The sequence below is a fragment of the Synchiropus splendidus genome, chromosome 12, assembly GCF_027744825.2.
Source record: "Synchiropus splendidus isolate RoL2022-P1 chromosome 12, RoL_Sspl_1.0, whole genome shotgun sequence".
NCBI lineage: Eukaryota > Metazoa > Chordata > Actinopteri > Syngnathiformes > Callionymidae > Synchiropus > Synchiropus splendidus.
In genome coordinates this window covers 14,323,363-14,344,975 of record NC_071345.1, presented here as the reverse complement: position 1 = coordinate 14,344,975, position 21,613 = coordinate 14,323,363, and the positions used below count along the sequence as shown (strand labels likewise).

The 21,613-nt window shown below is 40.0% G+C and overlaps 2 protein-coding genes across 8 annotated transcripts in view; both read left to right on the top strand.

The window, feature by feature from the left end:
- The first annotated feature begins 610 nt into the window (after positions 1-610).
- On the top strand, positions 611-4,161 carry ifngr2 (interferon gamma receptor 2). Its single transcript, XM_053880331.1, has 7 exons — positions 611-799; positions 1,007-1,115; positions 1,497-1,666; positions 1,740-1,885; positions 2,053-2,197; positions 2,283-2,419; positions 3,871-4,161. The coding sequence occupies exons 1-7, from the start codon at positions 760-762 to the stop codon at positions 3,955-3,957; spliced, it is 834 nt and encodes a 277-aa protein (XP_053736306.1). The 5' UTR covers positions 611-759; the 3' UTR covers positions 3,958-4,161.
- A 1,116-nt stretch (positions 4,162-5,277) lies between these two features.
- arhgef1b (Rho guanine nucleotide exchange factor (GEF) 1b) overlaps positions 5,278-21,613 on the top strand; it is a 39,423-nt gene continuing 23,087 nt past the window's right edge. For 3 of the 7 annotated variants that reach the window (XM_053880323.1, XM_053880321.1, XM_053880328.1), the window contains exons 1-5: positions 15,579-15,610; positions 15,965-16,015; positions 18,691-18,774; positions 18,869-18,982; positions 19,992-20,090. In XM_053880323.1, the coding sequence (XP_053736298.1) occupies positions 15,602-15,610; positions 15,965-16,015; positions 18,691-18,774; positions 18,869-18,982; positions 19,992-20,090 (357 nt within the window). In that variant the 5' untranslated portion in view covers positions 15,579-15,601. Of the gene's footprint in view, positions 5,447-15,578; positions 15,611-15,964; positions 16,016-18,687; positions 18,775-18,868; positions 18,983-19,991; positions 20,091-21,613 lie in introns of those variants that run through there. The other 4 variants (XM_053880325.1, XM_053880324.1, XM_053880327.1 and 1 more) reach the window with 4 other exon arrangements.

Genomic DNA, 21,613 nt, shown 5'->3' with positions numbered 1-21,613 from the left:
AACCTGCTGTGAGGTATAATTTAGACCACATGAGGCCGATGCAACTGTCTTGTGGTGCGTCTTGGGCCATTTGTGAATAGAACTTCATGACTATATACAGGCTGTATACATGACTATTTCCTGGTAAATAATAATAATAATAATAATAATAATAATAATAATAATAAAACTGGGTTGGCAACAACAATTTTGCACATAGTAATCTCATAAAATGATCAAAATAACGTTTGATGATGAATGAAGAAACAAGATGCAAATTTAAAACGAGTATGTTTAGAGACATTAAGGATTTCTGTAACACAGCTTCGTGAAACACACACAGCTTTGAGACTGAAATAGACTCTTGAATCAAATGACAAAACCCTCTTTTTTATTAATTAAAGTTAACTAACACATCCATAAAAGTATTTTAAACCTTCCGCCAAAAATACTGGTGAATTGTTCGTGCATCGTGTGGATGAATTCAGATATAGTTAAATGACTCAAAATGAAATTAGACATTTTAAAGCGTGGAAGTAAATAATAGCGACGTGCTTAATATGACGTATTCAAACGTAAAAGGTCTGTCGCTTTCCGAGATGCTGGGCGCAACCATGTGCGCATGCGTCAAGTAGGCCCAAGATGGCCGTGTAGAGTCTGTCATCGAGATCGAGATGTCTGCTAGTGAGAAAGGAAACCAAGAACTTCTTCAACTCGACATGAACTTTCGTGGAAATATTGTCATAGATTGTTAGCAAACTGTGTGATGATGTCACCGTGATGTTGGTCGTCATTTTTTGTGTGTGGTTCATTCTCGAAGGTAAGAAGCTAATGCTGAACCCGGAAATACGATTTATTCCATGTTGGTATGTTTTATGTGTTATTAATTGTAATAGTTGGCTTTAGTTTTGAGTATTGGCACACAACAGAATATTTCTCAGTTGTTTAGCGGCGTCCTGTGAAGTCTTGATAGCCGACGTTCAGACCGATGGTGGTAGTGTTGACAGTTACGTGATTTGTTTCTCAGTTCGGAGCGAGGTGCCACTCCCGCAGAGTGTCCAGGTTGATCGAGGACTCCTGACGTGGGAGTCTGATTCCGGACTGGAGGACACCTCGTTTACCGTTTTGCAAAGAAGGTGAGACCCGATCCGAGCAGAGTGGGCGAGTTGTAGCAGAACGTGGAACCAACATTTTGCCGTGTCAAGGTCTGTGAGAAGGAGTGGGATCGAGGAGACAAAATTTAAGACAAATTTCGAAACCAAAGGGGCAGGTTAAAAGAGACTAGAGGAGGACACTTAAGACCAGGCAGAAAGTAAGAAGAGATGGGGAAGACAAGTGGTGCACAGGGGAGGGGACACCAGAAAAACGTTTGAAAAAGAGCTGAGGAAATCAGGTGTTACCAGAAAGTAAGAGGTGAAAATTAGAGGATCTGCGACATTCAAAACACAAGCAAATCTCAACTTAATTTGAGGAAGTCAAGCTTTGGAAGAGTGTCTAATACTTCCTCTTTCCCTCAGCCTTCGCTCTGAGAGTTGGACAGTCGTCTCTTCCTGCTTCCAGACGAACGCCACTTCCTGTAATGTTGAGTCCATCACAGCAGAAGGGGGTCCGGAATGTGTTCAACTGGCTGTACGAGAAGAGCCACCGGGGGAGAGCTCTGAGGTTGCCATTGCCTGTAGTGCGCATGGTAAAGCATGGATGCCGCTATATACTGTATATTCAAACATACAGTACATGAACTGTTGATGTGTGGCCTGTAGGGGGCGCCTGCACTCCTTTGGTCCGGTTGTTGGGGGCTCCTGGCGCCATAACAATCCAGCTGAGTAGGACTCACAGAGTGATTGAGGAGCATGGTCTTGACATCAAACACCTAATTTATTTCGGGGAGGAAGGAGCCCCACTGGAGGTAACAATGCTGACTAATGCACTTGTCTTCCTCATTTAATCTTTTTCATTGTTTGATCTAAGAAGATAACATTGTCGACAATGATTATTATGCTATATTTCCTCAAACTTTTTATTATAAGCCTAAAAGCATCTTTTTTCTCCTCTGACTACTGACTACTTCTGCAGCCTCTGAACGGCATCTATTTAGCCTCTACGGAAAAGTCAGGACTGGTAGGGGGTCGGAACTACTGTGCCAGCGTCCAGTTTACTTTCTACGGCCGACCTGTGGGACTTCCCAGCTGTGCTGTGTGTGAACGTGTCCCCGATTCGAGTGAGTATAAACATGGACACAAAACTTTGTTGCACAAATACATCTCTCAGCACGTGTTCTAATTTGTTCTCATCTTTATTGGCAGACGGGAAAGAGTTAGTGATCGTCAGTTGTGTCCTATTGGTGCTTTTTTTCTTTTCATCACTTGTTGCATACTTCATTCTGTTCCAACGACAGAGGATCAAGAAGTGCCTTCACATGCCCTACCACATCCCAGCTGAGGTGAGTTCAATGATCACACACCTGCATGAAGATTAGATTTGGTACAACAGATGCTAAAATAGATTGTTTTTAACATTTACGTTGTGTATGTACTAGGGATGGCCGATAATTTATCGTACACGATATACCGCCAAACACAATCTCCACGATGACAATTCTGCATCTCATGATAAATTCGATTAACACGTGACACACTCGCTGCATTACACTTGCACTCGTGAACATGACGAGACCACGACGGCGCAACACGCTCTCCAACTCCGTAGCGTTTGACAGACGACACTGGCGTGAAAATGGTGAAAATTGTTGGATATTGGACGGAGCTCCGCTCCGGTATTGGTGGCAGTGTCCTCTTCCGCGTCCCTGATTAGGGTTCACTGATCGCGAACACACGCACGCAGGCAGCGCGGCATCAGTTAGGGACCATCAACAAATTCTAAAACGTTCAAAGTGTTCGTGAAATATTAAATAAGGCAAAGAAAAATTTTAGGAGAGAGAATTGTGAAAATATTTTTCGTCACACAAGAGAAAGGACTGACAGTTTGTATCATGATTTTGAGAATAGAATATGACTAAATGATCATTTATTAAGATACTGCAGACAGACTCAGCTCAGCTCAATTTAACCCCTAAATAAAACGACCGGGTTCTATGAGAGACATGAAACATTGAATTTCTCATCTCTACACTTGGTTAACTGTTATATTTAGACATAAACCAATAATGATGCTGGAGACATGGAATAGAATGAAAATGGATTTATTGTGATAATTATCGCCAAAATCACTACATATCGTACTACATTTATCGTGATAACTTTTTTTGTCCATATTGCCCAACCCTAGTATGTACCAACTCTCAAACACAGTTATGCATTCGGGGTGTGCCAATGTGACATATCAGGCAGCAGCTCATGTGTTTCTACCCTGGACTAGCAGAGAAGCGAAGTCCACGGCTTGTTAGTACCAAACAGATATTCCAGGAAAGACAGCAGAATCATTGCTAGGGGGAAAGAAACGAAAGTAGCAGCACCTGTTCTGCACGAGGACTAAATTTACAATCCTCATGACAACAGCGAAAGCAAAGACAGCAGTGACGTTGCAGTTACTTCTTACATGCCCGAGCATGATCGAATTCATTCGGTTAGATTCTTTCATCCATGATTTTATGTTGAATTTGTTGCGGCATGCCATAGTATGGTTTATAAAGAAGCTTATTTGTCCATTCTCCAGAAAAAGCAAATATCTGGTAAAAAGAGGTGGTAAAAGTTGCTGTATTTGTTGAACAATCAAAGATTGAGATGGCACACGCCGACTACGCATACTGGCACATAATCTTCAATTCTTAGACGCCGACACTGCCATTCATGCAGACACACCATTACCACACAATTGTGTCAAAAACACCTGATTAGACATGACTGTAGTTAACATGATCTCCTCCGCTTGCAGACGCTGGAGCCTCTAGCTGTCTCTGTGAAGCCCAACACATCAGTGGAAGAGCACTATGACAACATTTCCACCATTGGATCAATCTGAGGTCCGACAGGAGAGAGTTTTGGATCCGTTTGGACTCATGCCAGTGTGCGATGACTGGAAAAAAAACTCGGTGGCTGGTGATATGATGGCCATCATTGCTGCCCGCCCTTCACAAAATGATCATTATTAAATAGTATAATCACACTATTTTTTTGTGTCTATCAAGTTTGTGTGAAATTAAAATAAATCAATGTCTTTTTACAATGTGTCTTTTTAATGTGGTGGTTTTTCTAGTATTTTGTTTTTAACGAATGTCACTTTTGTGCTGTGAGTGCTTGCTGCTCTTTAAATATCGACTCACGGAAATGGTACTATCAAAAACAAGCTTTTAATTCATTTTCAAATGGCGCAACATTTATAAAGGAAAGGTTATGGGCACATTTATAGGAAGGATGGGGACAGAGGGAATTGAATTTTCTCTCATGGATAAGTCTCTCATACACAAAATTGGAAATTAAATGCAAAATTCAACAGTTAGAAGCACACCCTCATGGCACCACACCATGTTGCTTATGCTGGTGAATTATTGTGTCAAATGTGTGGCCCCTTGTGGCCTCTGTACACAATGTTAAAGAGGTTAGATTGTAAAGACATGTATTGCCGCTCACCATTCTTCAGGGGTGAGCGCATTAGGCTTTTTCTTTGTTGTTCAGATTTATTTGTATTTTTTGTTTACTTAAAAACAGTTGTTTTCTCCTAAGGTCACCTTTTTTTCCTTTCTCATTATTTAGTGCGACTTAAATTCTGTCATTTTTAACAGTTTATGGCGACATAGTTGGATCATTGCGACGTAGTTGGAAATAAAGGAAAGTGGAGAGCACTATGAACCTGAGAGGAGGAAGACAGGAGCAGCTCGAGGTGCAGATGTCGAGTCCACTTGCCCCTGAGGTAAACCACATGAGGGCAGTGCAACCCAGAGAAAGGATTCAGTAGAGAGGACTTTACCGTACTACAGCGGTATAACATTAAATGAATATTAAATGACGTTAGCGGTTGAGGAAAAAACAATCCACATTGACATGGACCTTATGATATCTCGGCCCTCATATTAAACTTGACGCACAGACATTTGCCAAACTTTGTTAGTTTGAAAACTTAAGTCTGCTTTATTCTTTTATTTATTTTTTTAATACATAAACATATTGTTGTAATATATTTGTGTATTGCCTTGCGAGCTATGTTGAAGCAGAAAACGATGGAGAGGGTTGGAGGGGGACGCTTTATTATGTAACACCTCCGTCTGACAACGTTCTGGTCAAAAAAGCTATACTCGAATATAAAGTCAATGCTCAAATATATATCACATTTTAAATGAGTTTCACGAATGTGTAACAATGTATGATTAACATAACGGAACTTACATGTTTCAGCTCCGCTAATCATTTTGTGTACTTCCGCATACAATGTTTTTTTTTTCTCCTCTGCACTGACACACGGCAACTTTCGAACAGGAAACCTGTCAGACTGCCTGTTTTCGCTCTCTTCACGGGTGAGTACATGCCTCGAACTTAAATGTGTATGAAGAGCGCTTATGGACATCGTGTCTATGACTTGTTTCGTGCTCATTGCCTGCTTTGTGCTGAACAGAAAACGGGTTTATCGTTATTTTTCCGTGTAGCCGACTCCAGACAGGAATGTTGCGCTGAGCTCGCCGCCGCAGCACATCACCCCCTTTCAGGGTATAAATCCGCTCGTTATAGCTCTATTAAGCAGTTCCAGATCTTGCTTCATTAGAAAGTAGTCCTCCGAAATATATGTTTAATCGAAAATAAAAAACTTTATTTCAACATACTTACGGGTTGCTGTTAGTTTACTTTGCGACTTGTGGGCGAAATGCCTCCTGCCTTGGATGTAACTGGCCGATCAACTGTTTTAAACTCGAGCCTTTGTACCTGTCTAAGCTTTTTCTTTATGTATAATCGCTCCTGACTGCACAGATCTTACTCATCTGTTTTCCCACTTTGACTCCCTGAATTGGTGAAGAATATTGATGGAGTAATGCCGACACTTCCCTCACCCTCCCAAGTCATTCTGATAACAACCATTCTAAAGTGTTGCTATGCAATAGCCCAAGAAAACATAGAGAAATCGAGGGCTGTTCTCGAGGGTCTGTGTGTGTTTATGTATCTGAGTTTCTAATCTGAATTTCTGCCTCATCATGATTCACCTACAGGTGGAGTAAAGGAAGCTTAACGTTTGCTTGTTGTTGGTTGGGAACTTGAGAAAAGTAGAGCAGTTGATCATGCTGAGGCTGACACAAGACCCTCGACCCTCTGGAGAGATTTCCTCTCTACTTTGGTGTCAGACAGTTGGATATATTTTGCACGTCATCATTTGAGAGGACGGGTCGCTCGCTGCAGACAGGGATCAATAATGAGTGTCTGCACGTCATCGATTAGCAATGATGAGTTTGCCTTGTGAAACGGAGCACGCTGTTTATGCAGCGTGTTGACTAATGTGAAACCCTCATGACACATCCGCAGTTCCGTCATCTCTCTTTTGAATGACGGAGCGAGATGAGAAGCCTCTTGAATTGGCTTCTCAGGAAGTCACCATATTTTCAGTAAGGAATGGTTACTGAACTAAAGCAGTCTCACAGGGATGGTCGTAGAGCATGCTCACTTCATTGTAAGCTACTTTTAAAGCAGCTTTATGCACAGTGGAAGGCTAGTTTGAGGCAGGCGCTGACACTTCCTGTTCCGCTGTGCTTGACTAAAGAAGCACTTGTCATCGTTCTCTGGTTTACAAGTGCGGGCTTGTCTGCAGCCCAGAGGCTTCCCTCTCTTCCTTTCTCAGGAATGTTGACTGTTTAAACGCTGCCCCTTTAGGTTCCCTTGTTTATCAACAGTGTGTAAAAAGGGGTTTACGATTCCCTTAAGATTCTCTCTGCGAAAAAATGCCTATTAAGTTTTATCCCGCCAAGTTTCACAAAACTTACACATCAAAACAATAGTTTTACTTTGCTGTTTCCTGACTGAATATAGTTGTTTTATGTTCAACATGTAAAATTAAGGCAGCATTTCTTGCAAAGAATAACCATGTTAGTCCATCTTTATTAAGAAAAAAATGAAAAAAAAAGTAAATAAAGGAGTACAAACATTAACCTGCAATGTATATTTGCTTTAAGATTTCATCATTCTGATAGACAAAGTGCCTGGCGACAGCTATCTCAGGTGTAGCTACTGACCTCTCTTCAATGTCCAACAACTGGACAGACAGGTACTGGCACCCTCCCTGGGGGCGGTCCTGGAGGCTTGGATCTGTGCAGCAGCCCAGCTAATAATTTACCATCACCATCCTCAGTCTTCAAAGGATACACCGGTATTCTTCTCTGGCTGAGGATCGCAGCGCTCGGCCAGGAGATAATGAGAGACAGAACCAGTCGGGTGCTCTTCTTCTCCTCTGTGTTCACTTTGTTGGTCAGCAGGGAAACGGTGATTCCTCCTGGATGAGCTCAGTGGGTGAAACAAGGTGAAGATGCAGAAGCGTGTGTGAGGGAGAGCTGTTTGTGCCGCTTTGCACCCAGGACGATAATTGGAGCCATGATATTCACGCTTCAGCTCTGAATGGGAGTATTGTGTAAAAGTCCAGGCAAAGAATGAGTGTGAATTAAAAACATGTTGCTTATAGAGTGGGGCTGTCGAATCGAATTACACGAGGGGCCAACATTCAAAACAGAAATAATGCTCGCTGAACGCTTGATAACTGACAGTGTTTTAACAAGAAATCGTTTTTTCCTCCTCTTGACATTTTGTGATTCATTTTTCGCCATTTATAACCGCTGCTTGTGGGAAAACATGTTTAGCACGAAAACAACGCTCACTGTTTATCGCACTGACATTGGAGGTCGTGACTTCATGGGTCATTACTCAAGTTTTTGAGATGAACTCTGATGAAATCAATTTGTATTTTTTTGTCCCAGATGAGGTGATGAGCTTGGATTATTTTTTTAGCATTTAACACCTTTTTGTCTAGAGGTATGAGCCATCTGGGTACACTCTCCCCTGGAACACTATTTCCTGCATTTTAAACATTGCAGGACACATTAAAAACATTTAGTGATGCGCCACCATGTTTTAGTTTTGTCTTAGAATTATTTTTAAAAGTTTTTACTACCGTATATATGTATTTTGTTAGTATTTTTGGTGTATTCATGTGAGACACGACGGTAGCTCTGTTTCACTCTGAAACTGATCCAGAAAAAGAGCCCAGTGCGTGCAGGTTTTTGTTCCTACCAAAGAAGCACACACAGTATAACCAATCAGGTGCCAGCTGAAACAAGCAGCACCACACTGGCAACCAATTGATTACGGTTTTCATACACCTGTAGCCCTTTGAGGACCGTTTTGAGACCCCCTGGTTCCAAATGTCCTTGTTTTTGTATTGTTTTCATCTGGGAATTGAGCACACTGTTCTACGCCAACAATGTCGATTTCTTGCCCCTTTAGTATAGGCTTCTGATCATTCAACGATGGTGTCATGCGTCCCCCACCGCACATTTCCCCCCGCCCCAGTTCAACAACAGATGATTCTGAAATACCTAAACAGGTTTTTTTTGTTTTTTTTTTAAATATTATTTGTAGTTGCACCTTTTCATTCCACCAAAAAGGATCTCACAGTCTCTTGCGATATGAGATTACCATTGTGAGGTTCAATCAGAAAAAAAAGAAAGCATGGCCGCTCTTGTAGCAACCAAATTCTAAAGTTGCTGAGGAAAACATGGAAGGAGACTTTTTTTGTAGTATTTTATTTTCCAGTTTTCTAAAATGCAAAACAGAACATACATATCCCACCAAACTCCCCCAAAGAAATGAAAAAAAAGAAAAGCATTTAATAAAACATGATCCTCTCCAGCATTCGTACATTATATTAGAGAAAGAACATTACAGTCAGAGGTGTCTAGAGTCGTCATTGCGATGTAATATACATTAAAAATGGCTGCCAAAGCCGATTTAACTTTCAGTTCTACCTGTTAAAGCATAGCGAATATTCTCCATGTAAATCGTGTTTGAAAATTCTATTAGCCGTACATTAAATCCAGGTGGAACTTCTTTATTCCAGTACTGCAGAATAGTCTTTTTTGCAAGAACCATGCCATATGAAATTGCCATTCTTTCATAATTATTTAAATCTTCCATTTGTTGTGAGCTACCTAAAGTGGCTGTTCCAGGATTAGGAGATATATCTCCACACAAAACCTCAGAATAAATCTCAAATATTTCTTCCGGTTACTTTGTGAATTTATGGCAGAAACATAAAATAACATATGACCCAAAGTTCTCTAAAGGAGATTTTTTTAAGGAAATTCTGGCTAAAAGGGTTTAAGGACACCCTGGAAAGTTTACTAGGCTAGCATCCAGTATGTTGAAAATTGGGAAATGGGTTTTTGTCTCAGCAGGAACATGTAAGGCAATCATGTTCTGGATTAATAGTACAATATTTATTGTTTCTGTTTGAAAAGGCTATGAAAACTATTGTTTTTCCATCTGAAAAAGCAAGTAAACATACAAAAAGAGAATGAGAGAAGCAATAAAGCAGAGAGAGGAGAACGTTTAGACATTTACTAAATCTGTAACAAAAAACCCCCACTAGATTTCAATCATGTGAAGCTATCTGCAGCTGGTGCAGATGGTCAGTCTTCTTATATGTCTGTCCAGAATGCGCAACCTGAGTTCCATGAGCAATGGACATCAGCCATTATAATGTTGCTTCTGGGATTTTTTCCATTAAAACATGCCAACAACCACTACAATCATGTTTTCCCTTGGTTTTGATACATTAGATCACCTGAGATTTCACCTTTTAAGAGGTCATTTTCCTGAGGGTATGGCGGCTTTCACTTCCACCATCTTTTTAATGTAGCGGAAACCCTGACTACTTGAAAACTACGAATTTGAAACTGCTTGAAAATCCAGAGCTGTACAACAGCCTTCCTTGTGTGTAAATGTTTAGTTTTGTTCTTTTTAATCGTTGTCTTACAACGCTGTCCGCATAGACGGAAATCTTCTAAATGAAAACAGCATACAGCTTTGTTCCAGCCCCACTATGCCCCAAATTAAGCCTGAAATGCCAGTTTAAGATGACATCATCAGGTTTATTTTTGCCTTGGAGACCTGGTACATTTTTCCACTCCCTGTGATTCCTTCCCCTTCCAGATGAATCTTTTTTACAGATGTAATATCATTTGAGTAATTGCTGCTAATCTGTCAGGCTTGAAGGGCGAACCACTTTTTCGATTCTCAGCCACTATACAAAAGTAGTGTAGCGCTTCCAAACTGTTTTCCTACGCTGGTAAAAATAAAGACCTTCTTGTACCAGCCTGTCGATCACTGCTGTCACTCTGGACTGCTGCTCTTTTCAGACAAAGCCCTTCAGTCATGTGATCAGCGTATGACACATGTGAGTGTGTTCCACAAAGACTCCATCATGGAGTGTGTGTCTGCTCTAGCATAGCAGCATAAGAGGATTTTGCGGGAGGCAGCAGCGGCTCGCTCCCTGACTTTGAAAGAAAGTCTAAAATGGAAAGAGTTACATCTTCGGGTCTCTGGAGCTACTAGAAAGCTGAAGAATGAGCTCTTTCACTTGACGGGTCAAAAAAAAAGCGAGGCCACATTTGGTCGATGATGTTTATTCTTGGACAGGGGGAGGGGGGGTGAACTGAGGTCAAAGGTCAACCACCTGAATGAGCGTGTTTGCAGAGCTCTTGACAAACGAACTCTATTTTTCCTCGCAGCATGTAACAATTGATGTTGAACCATCAAAACAGAAACCTCTACCATCTAACAATGAATAGATTTAATCAGTTATATAGCAAAGATAGAATCGAAATTAATTACAGTGATTTTTTTTAAATAACATCAACCCTATTGTCAACGTCATAAAGCTCATCAGCTGTGTAGTTAATCATGTGTGAAGGTTCAAACATGGCCTGTATTATTGATGTTTATCACCGTAGCAACAGAGATACATACATGACTGTCGTATATGATGGTACATTGTATACTGAGCTTAGGTTTTTTTCTTTATTTTTCCTTTGGCAACATTCTCAGCATGTTGTTTTGATTCGCTGCTGGTACAATTCACCAACAGCACCAAGCGGTATGGAATCACACATGAATTGAATTCCAGACCCACAATCCAATACAACCGTCTTGTAAAAGAAGAATTGTGCTGAAAGTCTTGCCTCAAAATGGTAATCAGCAAACTGGCCTCTGTTTGTACGCACGCACGCACACATATGGAGGCAGTTAGGCCAAGCTGGAGGTTGAGTGTGAACTGCCAATCTGTGCCAGTCGATTGGCCGTTTCCTATCCAATGTTTCCATGAAACCACTGACCTCTATATTGAGGACGAGGGGTGGAGTGAGGGTGAGGGGAGGTGAGGTTGGATAGAAATGAGAAGGAAAAGAGAACTTTGAATTGAAAATGTGACTAATATGTACAGTTGTTCATGAAAACAATACACATGTGTTTTGAAAAAGGCTTAGAATAGAATGTATTTATTGATACTTGAAAGGGATTGGATCATTTAAGTCTTGACTTGAGGATGCAGTGGGGTGAAATCAATTTGAATTTTTTGGGTCATTGTCCTCAGTGAAATTATAGCCTTGAAGCAATTTATCCAGTCAAAATAATTGGTCTTAATGCAGAGTATGTTTTTAACTTGTGGTCAAACTCAAAGTTCATGAGCCATAGTTGGTGATTTAGAGTGTAATTTTTTTTGTATTAATGTTGCAGATCAATACCATTGCAATGATACAAGCATGTTCTCAGCTGTGTTGTTGCTCTCCGGTCTCACACTACAAATAACTAACTTGAACTAATTCTGGTGTTTGGCAATCCCTTTGTATTGTTCACACTTTTTCCACCTGACTCAGCTGAAATGATACTTACAGGCTTTCGATCATTTCAGCAATACAGAGAACTCTTCCATCACCTCTTCCCTGAATTGTTCTTTATTCCAAAGGAAAGCAATCGTGGATCTTACCATCATGAGTTGACTGTCCCAACAGTGCTTATTCAGCTGGAATGGGAAAAAAGTTGCAAGATATCGGAATAACCATTAAGTTAAAGAGTGCAGTTGTCTATTTTAATTCAGAAACCTATTGAGGTGTTTCATGACAGCGAGGGCATTATGAACCTGAATTGTTGAACCATGTGCAATGGGCCGGTTTTATAGACCTGAAACATAAATGTGGCTGCACACATGTGACCTCAGTCTTGTTCAGGCTCAGACGTGAGCGCCAGGTTTGAGACTGTAGATCATGTAGGGCTAGCATGCACTCTAGGCCCCATCAAGTTAATTTCAAGGAATTCTAAAATCTGACCTGTGTGGCGCATTCTTTTAATAAATTAAAGTTGAAATTATATGCAGGAGAAATGCTGCACAGTCAAGCACTTCCTAAACGTAACGTAAGATTTTTAACAATACATGACGTCTTAGAAGTGAGAAATGTCTTTATTTTTGATAATTCTTCTTTCTGATAATAAGTTCCAAAAATAGCTGCAATAAAAGCCTCTTTCTCCTTCTCACTGTGTTTTGTTCGTACCTGAGATGATTTGAATGGTTTGAAAGTCCAAACATGCTTGCCTTGTCTTCCTACTTCCATGGCTTTGTCTTCCTGATCAAAAAACGGTTTATGACTTCTTGCATTTCATGGTTCATGTCTCCCTCTCCTTTTTTCTAAATGTCTTTGTTGACAAGCCAATATGTTAACAATTGCAAGTATAATATCAACAATGGAAGATGTTTGGCCTCCACAATTTTACTTCTTAGTCCCATGACTATTTCAAGTCGCTCATGGTCTAGATTTAGAAGAATAGATATAGTGAGTGGATATCAGATTAATTTGCTCAAAGCAAACTGTGCAGATAAGATGATTGTGTCCAGCTGGAGAAGACAGAATGGCATGAGAGGAGCACCAAGTGTTGAAAGTCCCGTGTTTAAGTTGCAAAGCAAGCAACCTCTTTTGCTTTTCTTTAAGCCAAAGCTCACCCAGGACGTGAAGTAATAGCCCATTTTTATTCTCAATTGAAGCTCCAAGCAGATGTTTTACTCGTGTGCTTGAACATGTAGGGTCCTTTGAAGCAGTGGAAGGTCTTGGGCTAGTGTTTTCCCTGCCCTAATCTTATTTTAGCCGCTACGTAATGGTCATTAAATTATGTAATTGGTCCTCGCCTGCTGGCCATGAATGCACTGGCTGTATTGAAAGACAAGGGCCCGCTTTATTTTTGCTGCCAGTGAAGGAAGGCGAAAGGAAAATAGATGTAGATTTAGGACTGAGGATTATGTCGCTTTTAAAGCGGACTCTTTCTAACCCTTTCCTGATGGTGCTGCTGTTTGCCTTCTGTCAGAACCGGGAGGAGATATTTGAGAGAGCTCTGTGCTCTTCACGCCGCTATTTAAATGTGGCTTTCTCATGGTACTTTAGGGCAGTAAACTCAGATACCATTCAAGAAACAAGGAACCATGAGACAGCAAAATGAAATCAGAAGAGCTCCTTTAGACCAAGGCCAAACCCTGCAAGCCGGCATTCTTCAACTTCTCTTCTTCACCTTGCCAGTAAATGTTTCCATCTGAAGTTTTAAATAACTCAAGACATTTTTTGACCCAGTATCCTTTTTTTATTTTGCAGTTACCAGAACACAGGTACATGGTACATTTGTTTCTCACATGCAAAAGAAACATGGCATCTGCAAAGGGAGTTTGATTGTTATTATGCTTGCCTAGTCAAAAATACAACCCGTGTCTTGGGCCAAACAAGAGTCGCTTAAAATTTTCAGAAACAGACAATGTTAATGAGGAAGACAAATTTGAATTAAACCTTTGACTCCTGTCACGCAAACTGTTGTGGTATGTCATGGGACTAGTAGTAGATGTAGTTGATATACTTGGAAAATGAGTAGTAAAAAGTTTGACATCAGTATTTGTTGTATTAAAATTATGAGTACAGTATCTCTTTAAAAACCAAAAATACAATTAATTCATCACTGTTTTCTCCACACGATCATCTTTGCTAGTCCTGTTTTTAGCTGTTTGTTGTTGAAGAGAAACACACTCAAGAGTGACGGGGGCTCTTTTCACTCAGGTGTGAGAGCTGTCTACTCTCCCAGCTGCAGCTGAAACCTTTTGCTCAACGCAAGAAGCAATTAGTCTTGTCTGCACTTGTGGGGGTGGTGCTTGTTTGTGTGTGCTATATTTTTGCCCAAAATCTTACGGCCTTTTAAATACACTATTCCCAAAGACAAAGTTGAACTTTCCACATTTTCTGTTGCCGTTCTTTCCATTTCTGTGTTTTTCCCCACTGCTTTTTTTCTGCCTGGTTCATTTCCTGCTGCCATATGTTGCCTCTTTTAATTTCTCCTGCTCTCCTTCCCCACCTCCTCTTTTCAGCGTGGCCCCTAGCTTTTACTTTCTGTGTCGTCGGAAGACCTCATAATATAGGACAGTGCTTGCAGCTCAGACATGTTTACCACAGCCCTCCTGGAAGAGCACAACAGGAGTCAAAAAGCAGAAGCTTTGCGGCTAAACTTTGTCTTGCTCGAGTGTTTGTTACTCATGAAGCTCAATTCCCATGTTGTGTTAATACTTTTAAGTGTTAAATAATTTTAAGTGGAGGACGTTTCTTTACGTTTTGTGTGCTCACTCAAAATGTTGTATGGCTATTTTGATTGTTGTTTTATACGTTGTCACAGTAATTGTTGAGTCTACTTCCTCTAGTTTTTGTCTGAAGTACAACCCTTTGAAGACGCTTCTAAATGACTATTGTTCCCTGCTGCTGCGTTGCATTGTGTTTTACATCAGCGGCAATTTCATCACAGACGTCGATGTGGATTTGTCAGGAAGTGTCGTACCTACATTCTCACTCTTGCAACAGTATTTGCTCAACTCTTTCTCCCTCTTCCGGTCTGGCCTTCTTTCTTCATCTGATAGGTCATGCAGGAAATGGCTCTGATAGTTTCCGAAGGAAATTACACCCACTTCCTGTCTGTGTGCCACCTTCCATTCCCCCAGTGCTATAGGTGCCTGAGGGATTCGCGGTGTTGCTCGGAATCCCCCCACTGCTAATGAGCCTGTAGCCCGATGAAACAGCCTGATAAACAAGGCAAACACGGCGAGCCATTAGCTGCTGCACAGTTATTTTAGGACGACAGGGTCGTAGCAGTGTGAGGACATGACATAAGCTATTGTGAGCAGCTCAGAAGAAAGAAGTGACCTATGGTAGGACCAGGACTTTAGGGGATGGATTTAAATGAAGAGCAGTACATTTCAAATTGATCAATGAATGCGTATTTTAAAATAGATTTACTGGCCCTGAACCCACAGAATGGAACCTGAATGAACTTTTTGATAAATGTGAATTGACACTGTGTCATTCATGTAAATATACAAGGCAGTTTATCATTATTAAGTGTTCATTACAGTTGTTTTTTAGGGTGTAACATCTGGACCTAATATTGTTTTAGATATTTGGGACGTCTTGATGTCTCAGCTTTCTCGCCTGGCTCCTTGAAATAAACACACACCTCACACTCTCTAAACAAGATGAAACTGCATTTGTCGTTGTTGTGTTAGCAGTGACACTGTTTTCTGGTCAGTCTTGAGGCTTGACGCAGAGAATTGGTGGAAAACTGGAAGTGACCACATGTCACTTGTAAGTCACTTTGATTGTTCACGGAGTCAGATGAGAGCTAATATCTGAGTGTATATATAACTATTTTTGATCAACAATAACTCAAAGAAAATGCCTGGGTTTGTTGTTAAAATGTTAAGTCAAGTTTTGTGAATTAACGCTCCCAAGAGACTTTCATGGACAATTAGTTGATTTGAAAAAATGAAGGTTTTACATTTTCTCCAGGTAAGTCATAAATGTTCTGAACCTTTTTTAATTGTGATTTATTTGTATATATTTTTTTGTTGTTATTATTTTAATACCACACCTAAACTTGACTCTTTTTGTGACATTAGTAGCGATGAACTGCTGTAACACAAACCACTTTATTGACAGGTGTCAGCCCCTTCACTTTGCGGCATGGACGCCGAAGATGTCCACTTTGGGGTGAGGTCGTAATCTGACTTTTTGGTCTGGAGGGGTTTCATATAGTTTCCATTTTCCAGTTTAAATCTGACAGGTGACTACAGCTGTAGCATTAGCTTATTATGTCACGAACCCTATTTTTATTGTGTTCCACAAAATGCAACATTTATATTACATAATCAATTTGCTTATTATGATTTTTTTTTACAATGAAATGGTAAAAATTCTGTGATACAGAACTCGTGTCACCCTTTTGATCCCAACCTACTTTTGTTGTGGTTTCCAGAGTGCAGTTGCCAGTACTTATTGACAGCTGCATGATGATGGAAAAAGAGGGTTACTGTGTTTTTCATAGATGTTCATGGAGTTCACATTGCCTTAGTGTTTAGCTTGTTGCATGATGTGGCACAATATTAGAAAATAAGGTTTGTAACAAAATAAAGTTAAAAAAAAAAGTTCTTCATGCTACAGTGTTACGTGGTGTGGTAGTATTTCCAGACTGAGATGTGACCGTGGAAACATGAAATCCCTGATGTACAGTATTGGATCGGTGCCTGGTCGGGGACAGAGAGGAATGCCGCTGTAAAGACCAGTTGCCATATGACACACAGCCACATGCAGGGGTGCTGCTCTCCACAATCACATAGGAATGGCCCCCTCCCACATACGTGCTGAGTCTTAGCCCACACTCACACACAAAGGCACGTATGCTCAATGGCTATCATTAGATTGATGCCACCTGACACTTAGTTAGAACTGGAATGTGATGTGAGGGAGGCGGGGCGGGGAAGAGCCGGTGCTGACTCCCAGAAGCTCGACAGCTGATCTCAGAAATTCCCGGATGCTTTGTTTTAACACCCAAACCCATCAAAGTTGACATCATGTGTGAGAGGACGGGAGTCTTAGTTGCGTAATGTGCTGGTATTTGCCACTTGAACTAAAATTTTACAACCACTGCAGTGGTGTTGTGTGCCGCACACAAATGAACTGAGAAATCATTTCATGTTTCCACAACTGAATCATCTCGAAAGTTAGCTCAGGTTGTTGTCATGGTGACCTAACTCATCTGGTAAAGTTTCTCCTATGGTTAATATGTTATCGGTGTCCATGACAGAGTTGTGAGTCTGTGTTTGGCTAACACCTCCTACACATGTTGCTCCAAAACTGGCCTCTCTCAGCCCACTGCCTGTTGGTGCCGACCATGAATGAACACATTCTCTTTCGCCCTGTGTCTATTTCCCAACTTCAATGAGTCTTTCTCACCAAATAGCTGCTGCCACATGGGCGTGTTCCAGTGTATGTATGTATGCATGCGTGTATGAATGGGATATGTATATGAGTGAATATGGGGCATCCTCCGAAACTGGTCGCATTGGTGTCCAGTACATTTCAAGCTCTCAAAAATATAAAAAATGCATTTACAAGAAAAAAAAAATTGGAGTTTGTAAAAATGCGTGTTTCATTGTTATTGTAAATATAAATCTGACAATTTCAGTCATGTTTCCCGAGAATTTCTTCATGTCCAGAAAGCCCCGCGCAAAACATAATAATTAAAGATTCACAAAACATTTTTATACCATATTTCATCATTAAAATTATTAACTTGATTCTATAATGTGTATAGATGTATGTTTTTATTTAAAGTAAAAGTACAATTTGTATGGTTTTAATGATTTATTCCCATGACTCCGCTGCATACCACCCCGTCACTCTGGCTGTCGCAAAAACAGTGTTACATCACAGACAGCAGATGACATCACCTAAACTTTTGCAGTAACCATGGTCTCATGCAGGCAAGTTCCCACACAATTTAGTAGGATTTATTTGCTCCTTTTGTTTGTTTGATAGTTCCCCGTCATGCTTAATCTTAGCACCCAGGAATACAGCATAGACAGGGAACTGTTAAGTTAGTTTTTTTTATTGAAGCTCTTTAATTGAATGGTGCACTTGCTACATTTCCAACTGGAATGTCCAACGGAGTTTTACTGCACATAATATTGTAAGTTTTCTGTATCAGAATAATTGCTAATGTTTACAAATATTATTATTCTACTGTTATTTACAACCTGCCGAATCCACAGTGTCACAATATTTATCACGATCTTATCATATCATCTCTCCTGTATTGGGATTTATATCATATTGCCAGATTCCTGTCAATACACGCCCTATAAATGTTGTTCATTTCAAGTTAAAATATTTGTTACGCACAGATGAACACACCTGCTGATAGGTGTATACACCACACATTTGCGCATACTAACGGACTGTCATGCACAAACCTTTTCTATCATGCAAACACGCATAAAAGCAGACCCTCTTGCACACACACTTGGACACTTGGACTAACATTCATTGGCTCTCAGAACACACGCTGCTGTGTGCCTTTGTGGTTCAAATCACCTTTACAGAAGACAATAGTAAATGAGGTGCAGTGTTTCCGTGATGTGTGTTCCTCTTTTATATATGTGTGTGTATCTCGGTGGCGGCTCTTGGTCTGCTGCGAGCAGAATACAAGCACTGACTTTGAGTTTGTGTGTTGGCTGCGTTTGTCGGCAGAGGAAGTGGCGCTGTGAGGTTTTCAAGGGTGGAGGGTTAACTGGTTAACTTTTTTTTTAAGCATCGACAGTACTGCACCGTCAATCAAAGTTTGAGCAACGCCTGTAACAGTTCTGTTGTCTGTCTTTCTGAAGCAGGGTGTGTACGGGGCTCAGTGCTCTAACCCAGCCATGAGTATCATCGGGGCTGAGGATGAGGATTTCGAGAACGATCTGAACGATGTGAGTCCTTGACAACTAGGAATACTTTTCTGAACCAACGTGACAATGAAAACTCATTTTTGGCTCTCCTTATACACTGTCCTTTTGATGTCAGGTGGGGGAAGACCAGTGCACTTACTTCCACAGCATTGACAAGTTAAAGGAGCACCCCGCCCACCTGCTGGTTTTCATGCAACATGTCATCCTACAGTTTGATCCTGCTGCACTGGTGAGGAACTTCTTCAACCTCAATACATTCATTAATTATACAACACATTTGGTACCAACAGAGGTAAACCTCTGTGTCAAGTAAGGAGAGATGATCGTTCGCATCCTCTTTTGCAGAGACCATAGTGGCAGTATTGTTTTTGTTATCAACAATGTTGACTCAACAAGATCAACATCTTGATCTGCGAGTCACCGAGTGATGGGGGTGCAGGGAGGTGTATTATCAACCAATGTTATTGAAGAATAGGCTTATTGCTTTTACAATTTGCTCTTACTCTTTTATAATATTCATTTAAAAAAATGTAACAAAACTTTATCATAGGGTCTTGAGTGCTTTTCTTCTAAATCTGTGTAGTGTTTTCACGTGCATTCACCTCTTTTTTAGTCCCTACTTTTACTTAAAATTGAACGAATGAGAAACATCAATATTGGGGAGCACAGGATCAAAGTATGTGTTGCTTCACTGTTGAGGAAGATGATAACACTGAAAACCTCTTCCATTATACTATGAATTTGTTTATACGATGGAAGGGGTACACGAATGAAGTCTTTTATCCTAACGTTGGATTTGAAGATTTAAAGTAGCACCGCGGTGTTTGTCTAAAGTGAATGATTAATGGTTTCCGCTAGGCCTGGGCAATGTATATTTTCGATTAATTCTAATTTTGTTTATCGGCTGATTTAAAAACTAAAAAAGAGCTTCCGAGTGAATGTATATATGTATATATATATATATATATATATATATATATATATATATATATATATATATATATATATATATATATATATATATATATATATATATATATATATATATACACGTGTGTGTGTGTGTGTGTGTGTGTTTCTTTAGTCCTGACATAAGTGATAAGAGAAAAAAAAAAGAATGAATCGTGAATTGATTTTTTTGAGAAAAATATCAGATTTTATTTCTAGGCCTAGTGTCTGCTAAGCATAATAATTGATCTGCATGCTCAGTTTACTAATCTGTCTTTCCTCTCTGATAGATCTGTTACCTCCATGCTGACCTCTTCAAAAGCCTCAATGCCAAAGAGACCAAGAAGCAGTTTGTGGAGTTCTACAACAACTTCTTAGATAAAGGGGCTGTAAGTCGAAATTCAGTTCACTTTTCCGGTATTTTCAGAACATAAACGCAGTGCACTTTGACTAACATTTATTGTTTTATACCGCGTGACCAATGTTCCCTCTAATTTTTTATGTGTCTGAGCAAACACACTCCTTGAGCGGTGACCTGTACCACTGTGAGCGATCTGTTGCTGTCAACTGTGGTGACTGCTGTAATAGTTTATAATAGCGTTTAAAAAAATCTTAAACAATATTTTACAATTTAAATAATTCACATTGAGGAATGGAACAAGAATCTTCCAATACATTCAGTCATTGAAGTCACATCACACCATTGAGGGTGCTGGATATCAAAGAATTTCAAGCAAGGTTTACAAATATCTATCCTTTCTCAAGATGACTGATAAGGCTCCTGAATCCATCTGTTGTGAGACTTAATTTTGAAGCCGCCGTATTCTGTGACCGCTCATCATGTAACAGTGAGCCTCTGTGGATCAGGCTAAAATGAAGAAGGAACAGGTTTCTTTCACTGACTACACTGTTAATTTCCTCACCTGACTAGTGTGTACTCTCTGTGTATTGTAGTCTGAAACCTGCGCTGCAACTATTCTCTCTCTCTCATTTCTCTCTCTCCTTTGCGGAACTCCGCCGCCCCTATTGGCTCAGTGCGTACGCACATTTTAACCAACCACAAGGGACTTTAAGGGAAATCAGCTTTTAAACATCAACCAGCTCCAATAGTTTACTTCAAATAGTGGCTCTCGTTGCTGTTCGTTCCATTGTGTATATAGTGATGTCACTCTGTGGACAGTGATCTAAAGCAGTGATTCTCAACCATAGCCTCGCTCAACTTTAATACATTGGCCACATATGGTGGCAGTAGTCTGTCATTATATTGACTTGACAGCTGCAAATTTGTGATAGTTACTAAGTATGGAGAAGTTTTGAAAAGAAAAAATGATTAAGAAAGTGATGCCTCCTTCACAAGAGTAAAAACTGTCAAAGGAGTTTTTAAAATTAATTCGGAATTTTTTTGGCAATTTCTTTCTTTTACACTTCACTTATATCTTATTTAGAGTTTATTTTGAAAGAAAAATATATTATTTTATTTTTTTACAGTTTTACTATATTAATTTTATTCCGAAATGTATTAGTGATGTACAATTTTATTAATTTTCAAGTGTATTTAAAAAAAAAATCTTTTCTAGTAAATTTGATAAATATTACTTTCACCTGATTCTGCTGCTGGTTGGACTTTTCGATGACAAATAAATCTTCACAATGATCACGTGGTTTGATGTCATTTCACAAGGTTTTGGTTTGTTTACGTGTAAGTAGATTAAATATGGTTATTGAACACAAATGAAACCAAGTGTAACTGATCAGTTCTATTACTTCAATGGGCCCCGGGGCCATTTGTTCTGGAAAATGTGGGCCCTAAATCAAAAAGGTTAAGAACCCTTGATCTAAAGCACCGTTGCACCGGAGGAACAGCACTGTGGGCGCTTAATTTTATTGTTCTGATGTCACAATTCTTCATATC

What these genes read in the sequence shown, in the direction of transcription:
- ifngr2 (XM_053880331.1), top strand. Translation starts at nt 760, where the DNA reads ATGTTGGTCGTCATTTTTTGTGTGTGGTTCATTCTCGAAG. An exon ending in CATTGCCTGTAGTGCGCATG is followed by an intron (nt 1,667 to 1,739) that starts GTAAAGCATGGA and finishes TGTGGCCTGTAG; the next exon opens with GGGGCGCCTGCACTCCTTTG. An exon ending in TGAACGTGTCCCCGATTCGA is followed by an intron (nt 2,198 to 2,282) that starts GTGAGTATAAAC and finishes CTTTATTGGCAG; the next exon opens with ACGGGAAAGAGTTAGTGATC.